Genomic DNA, 6,691 nt, shown 5'->3' with positions numbered 1-6,691 from the left:
TCATTACCTATAAAAATAGTGCTTCCTCGCTGCACAGGTAATTACATTGAAGATAAGACTATAAAACACATCAGCAAAATGAGTCCATCTTTACTTCGTTGCATTTTACTCAAACTCTCTAAAATATTAGCTACTTCATAGTCTTGCCATTTTATTTTAGATTCAAAACGAATAAAAGTGGATTGTCTATATTTTATATATTGATGACTTTAGTATATATTCTAAACAAGAATACCACATCTGATATAAAGATGCAATTAATTAAAATTTAAATAAGAGAAAAGTTTCTACATTTTAACAATTTCCTTTATAAACTAGATAATCTAAAATTAATAATAATGAAAATTAAAATATTTTTCTTTGATCCCATTCTCAGTAATATCACGGGCAGGCAACTCCAGCCATTGAAATGTGATATTTTTATATAATAGTACATATGTGTAGAGGTAAATTTGTGTTTGCTTACTCAATTACCTTAGTGGAAGCTAAGTTTCATAATGGGAGATATTTGCTTAATCACAAGTAAATAATTTATTATTTTATTTTAAAATGAGCACAGGCCTAATACCTTACACCTTCATAAGGCATTTAAGTAAATTAAATATTTTATTACCATACAACATTGCTATTTTAAATGTGAAATATGGATTCTTTGCCCTTTGTCTAAGATCTCATATAAATAATGAAGCAGACATATTTGAGCTATCTGTCATTGAAAAGAAACTTTCACAAATGTATTAAGAAAATGGATCTGAATTTGCATTCAGTGATTAGTTCCGGGAAACGCTTAAATAGTAAAAACAGTAACAAATTTGCATGTAGTTTATAAATCGGGGCAGATTATACTCCTCCCTTCTAATGTTACTTTTCTAAGACGTTTTACATGTTAAAGTTTTAATTGTCCAGTGGAACCATCTCAGGTAAGGCCAGTCTCCTGTAACAATACTTGATACGGTGTTTCCAGAAGTGGCACAGTACTAAAATTGGCCTCTGCTCTCCTAAACGTTGTTGCTTGTATACTAAAGCAGTGTGTCAGTCTTTGGCTTAAACTTTTATTACACAGTGATCCCGTTCTTCCACTGTGACCAAACATGTCTGACAGCTGATCGAATTGTCTGTATTCGTTTCACCTTTCCCCCATTCTCTGTTAGGTTCTGAGCTCATGCCCAAAGCGCTCTCCACCAGGATAGTGGGAGGCATTTGGTGGTTTTTCACTCTTATCATCATTTCTTCGTACACTGCTAACCTAGCCGCCTTTCTGACTGTGGAACGCATGGAATCTCCTATTGACTCCGCTGACGATTTAGCTAAGCAAACCAAGATAGAGTACGGAGCAGTAGAGGATGGTGCAACCATGACGTTTTTTAAGGTAAGTCTTACTTGCTACTGAAATACAATCACAGAATCACAAATGATCCCTTCTATTCAAAAATGTAATGGTGAAGTTATACAATTATGTATGCCATATAAATTATAACATTAACTTAAAAGGAGATAGTTGTACAACTAAAATTATTCCCATCATGTCTAATCTTATTAATACTTGAGACAATGAGAAGTACAAATGCCATGAATAATAATACAAGTTGTTTTTTGTGTATTTAGAAATATTGAAATGAAAAATTTTAAAAAATACTGTGACATGAGGGGCTGCTTTTTGGGGTTTCTGTCCTGATCGGTTTTCACAGCTATTAGGTCCTAAAGAAAATCACACAGAGGTCTCCATAAATTATAAACTGATTGGCCCATTAGCTTAGGCTTCTTGCTAGTTTTTATAAGTTATATTAACCCATTATTCTTATCTATGTTAACCACATGGCTGGGTACCTTTCTCAGCTGGGTAGGTCACATCCTGCTTCTTCAGTGGTCTGTGCTAAACTGTGGAAAGAGCTTCCTTCTTCTGAGAATACTCCTGTTCTCCTCGTCCCTCCTCTACTTCCTGTATGGTTGACCAGCCTGGCAAATCAGCGTTTATTTAAAACATGATTTACAGAATATAGACAGGTTTCCCGCACCAAAATAGTGCATTTCCTAATTGGTAGTAAATATAAATTCTTACTAACCATAATGTTTTTTAATGAGATTTTATCTTTGGGTGAAAATGTGATATCTTTACTAAAAACTTAATAGTAGTAGATTCTAATCCTATACATATTGTAGTATTAAATACTTGCCTTTAAGAATGTTTTGAATAGCCGGGCGATGGTGGCGCACGCCTTTAATCCCAGTACTCGGGAGGCAGAGGTAAGCGGATCTCTGTGAGTTCGAGACCAACCTGGTCTAGAGAGCTAGTTCCAGGACAGGCTCCAAAGTCACAGAGAAACCCTGTCTCGAAAAACCAAAAAAAAAAAAAAAAAAAAAAAAAGAATGTTTTGAATGCATGCATGTGTTTTAGCTACAATAAAACAGATGCAGCAACTGAAGGAAGAATCAGTTTTTATAAAATTAGGCTGCATCATTCAATTCATAATGGCCTCTAGAGGACCAACCTGTGCAATATTTCTGTGAATGGTATAATTGTGTGGTCTTCCTAATGTATAGTGCCTTGGAGTCCTCTTTCTTCTCTCATCATTATTCCTGCTCCTTTTATGGGAAAATAATATAGCAAATAGAGAATTTTCAAGTAGTATCTAGTGATCTGTGCTTGCTTATGTAGTCATCAAGAACTTGCTTTATAGATAAGTACCCTTTTTTAAGTACAGGCAAATGCCATCATTGGTCACTCAAGTACAACTGATCATTAACATAAAAAAGAAAATTTTATTTAAAAGTTGTCTCATGTTATTAAACTATTTCATAAAACATCATTTAACAGCCTAGCTAGTCTGGACTACTGAAGTAACTACAATCTAAAAATTTATTCTTCTAGCTGTAAACGAACTACATTCAAGAATGTAGAAGTTTGTATACAGAGAAGAATAAATTCACAGTGACATCATTATTATTTAAACCACAAGCACACAAAGTATGCAATTTTGTGAAAATTCTTATAAAACTTTACAAGCTTTGAACAATAGAATTCTAAAAGAAAATAAAATTTCCAAATAATAATTAGATTTCATTTACTTAACTACATATTATTTAAGATTTTTAATTATTTTTGAACTGAACTTATTTATCTTATCATCAATGTAGATATTAGATATTTTATATTTAATTAAAATCATTACAATTTAGTGAGATTTATTAATTATATATCACTTAAACATTTAATTTAATATGCACTGTGCCTACAAGTAGAATTATCAATTTTTCTTATTATGTGTGATTATTAAGAGTATTTTATTATAAAATTATTCTTTAATTTTACATATTTTCTTAAAAACATCACTTGTAGAAGTGGCTAGATGCATGTTGTCAGTATGAAGTACTTAATGGGTAATCCATCTAAATTATTCCTATACAAAAGGACCGTCTATAGCTGAGCCTGTGTGTAACACAATGATTTGGCAATTACAAATGACTTATTTCTGCACCCTGTGGATTTCAGAATTTGAATTTTATTTTTATCTTCTAAAACACTCATATATCTTGTTACAAACTGTAAGCCATTATCTGAATACAGTTTGTAAAAAGATATATGAGTGCTCTAGAAGATAAAAATCACTGTGTTAGCCACACACAACTTCACTCTTCCTTGCCACTAACTTTGCTCCTACTTTTCCAACTTTTATTTTTGTGACTTTCACACAAGGGTGCCTCTAGCACATGAAGAAATCAACATAGAGCCAATTCTATTTCAAACAATACAGACTTTCTTTAGACCTGAAAACTTCTGGAAAGTACACAGCTTACAATAACAAACGTACAGAGATAATTACTGAGCTAATAATTACCTTATGTTGCTGATTGTATCACATGCTGAATTCTTAATGATGAAATCAGAAAAAAAAACATAAAAACTTACAGGAGACAGGAATTGTAGATTTTTCTTTAGATATATTTTTAAATTTTTAAAAATATTTTAATTTCAACTTCATATTTTGGCTCCTTAAACTCAACCAATATACTAGACTGGGTACACTACCTTAAAAATACAGGTTAGCAGAGAAATCAGAGAAGTCCATCTGTCTTTGGACCTCTACAATCCAACAAAGATTGTTAAAGTGTGGGCTGTTTATATCTAGTATTATTTTACTCTTTAAATAATTATAAATTGTTCATATACAGAGTCGCATCTTTTTCTATCTTATTTAGAAGCATTGATTTCTGAAGGAATGGCAATCATATTTTTCCTAATTTAACAAATTCTTGCTGTTGTCTGATTGTGCTGAAATGCTCTTGTAAACTATTGTAGTTTTTTTTTTTTTCAACCAGTAAGAGATACCAAGATCTCTAGCTTTTAGGATAAGTTCTTGATGCTATAATGACACAGGCAATTAGGGGACTCATTTCCTAATTCCATTTCCAAAGACAATGATGCTTTTATTCATTGAGCTCCTGTGCACATTGACTGACAAACCATTCTGTTTTCTTTTCCACATCCATTAAACAACACACACTTTTTTTAGAGAGAGAGAACTGGAGTAAAACTAAATTATAGCAACAACAGCAAATCTATGAGCAAGATCAATTACCACAGAGTATCACTTTAGTATTACTAAGACAATAAAGTGGACGGAATTTCAAGATATTATAAGAAAGCAACAAAAATGAAGTCCAAGTCTTTCTCAAGAGATGATGATTTGTATATTAGAACTAAAATGTCACCCCCAAGCTATATATTGTACAAAATATAACCAAGGGACAGTGCACTCTTTTCTCTTTAAAGTGAAAGGATTAAGAGAATGAATATATTTTAGAGAACCTTAACTACAGTTTGGAGGCTTTCTAGCCTCTTAGAACGCTCTCTTATTTTGTTTCTTTTTAAAAAAAGATTTTCTGGTTTTCACAAAGCTCTTAGAATGTCCTTGTCTCTGTGTAACCGATGACTCAGGTTCCAATCTTTCCAGATGGATGAAGATCCACCTTTCTTAATTTCTGAAGTAGCAGTATTTACTACTCTAGTATGTGCACCTGAAAATAATGATGTAAAAAGAAAGTTGTTCACTCTGTGGATTCAAAAATAAAAATTCTGTCATGTAGTTTTTTTTTTAAGTAGTGTAAGTGATAGCAATTACATTTCAATAGTTGCTATTCACAGAAGTGAGAAAAGATAAAAATATACAAATATAGAAGTGAGAACCTGAGTTCAGTTCCTGATTCTAGCACCTGCTCACTTTGCTTCTACTTACTTTCTGACTCTCTGATGCCCTGGTTGGTCATTTCTCATTATGTAAATTTTAATGATTGAATAAAATCATTGCACGTCATAGTAAACACTTCATGGTAGTCACAGAGATACTATATATAAACATTACTAGGTTATAAGGCAAGCTTTAAAGTTCAGGATTTAAAATGATCCTACATATTTCTTGAAATTCCAATCCACATATTTTTTAAGTTTGTTCTTTCTGCAATTTCTGATTTTGTCACATTTTCTAAAAGAATATGTCATATAAACTGTTTTATGACCAACAATTATGAATTATTTAAGTGTCATCACAAGGATTTTATTATATTTGCCTGATATATAGTCTTCTTTTCTAATGATTTCTAATATATATGAAGGACAGTCATATGAGTGAAATAAAATAATCTGTAGATAATCTCCTTAGAATTTTCTATATGTATAGGATATTATGCTTTGAAATCAGGCTTCCTCAAGTTATACCTAGGAATTCTTTGGAAAGCTTATTTTCTAAATTTGAAGAGAAACTGAAAAATGCTTAATATAAAAATCATTTATATTAATTTTTAATAAAATAATTACTGCGATGGTATGTGTCCATTAATATCACTACACACCTTATGTTCTCAGCTAGGATATATTACTTTATAAGAAATTAGTTTCATTCAATAAATATTCACTGAACATCACCTCCATGTTCAGAATTTAACATATTAAATCTAAATAGACTTCCCAGTTCTCTCCAGAGTTGGCCCTTCTATCTGCAATGCATCAACACTCTTCACTGCTTTGCCAGTGGAAACCAGTATTTTATCTCTGAACTACCTTTTACAGTTAATATCTAAATCTTCAGTTCCATAATTTCATCTCTAGTTTTCTCTGCACTGTTACCGAAATGACTTTAAGTTCTTTAAAGTGACCACTGCTCATGTGCATTTGTAAGAACTCAGGATCTTGCAAGGTTTACAAAGTACTGTAATGCCTGGCTTCTTACTTTCTGTTCATTATTCTCACACTGTTAACAGCTGCACTTTTATACGTTTCTCCAGGGTCTAGTGAACTGTCTTTCACTTCTCCCTTCCTTAGCAAGCCCAACTTAACTGTCATTTTTATTCCCTAAATCCTTATTTATTTTTCCTTTATTTGGGAGAAAATTTCCTAAGTGTAGATTCAAATTATTCTAGACCGGGGATGTGCTACTTCTGTTTCTGATTCTGCTTTCTCTTTCTCTTCCTATTCCCCTTCCCTGTCCTCTTCCTCCTCTTTTTTTTTTCCCTCTCTCGCCTTCTCTTCCTCTTCCTTTTTTTTTCATTTTTAAATCAGTATGTATAATTTATTCTTTAATTTTAAAAGTCTAATTCCATGTGAGAAATACTTTAAAAGTTCCAAGGACTAAAGATACCAAAAATTAGAAATTATTTTACTAACCAACTTCCAGGTTTATTCCCCTTGTATCGTCTG

General features: G+C 32.0%; 1 protein-coding gene across 6 annotated transcripts in view; it reads left to right on the top strand.

Annotated features, from left to right (window-relative positions):
- Grik2 (glutamate ionotropic receptor kainate type subunit 2) overlaps window positions 1–6,691 on the top strand; it is a 604,302-nt gene that overhangs the window by 483,676 nt on the left and 113,935 nt on the right. For all 6 annotated transcript variants that reach the window (XM_041653577.1, XM_041653579.1, XM_041653578.1 and 3 more), the window contains one exon: window positions 1,152–1,369. In XM_041653577.1, coding sequence (XP_041509511.1) covers window positions 1,152–1,369 — 218 coding nt within the window. The remainder of the gene's footprint in view (window positions 1–1,151; window positions 1,370–6,691) is intronic.

Source organism: Microtus oregoni, unplaced genomic scaffold (genome assembly GCF_018167655.1).
Source record: "Microtus oregoni isolate MIOR12 unplaced genomic scaffold, Mior012 000006F_ref0000085, whole genome shotgun sequence".
NCBI classification, from domain to species: Eukaryota; Metazoa; Chordata; class Mammalia; order Rodentia; family Cricetidae; genus Microtus; species Microtus oregoni.
This window is presented reverse-complemented; position numbering and strand designations above follow the sequence as displayed.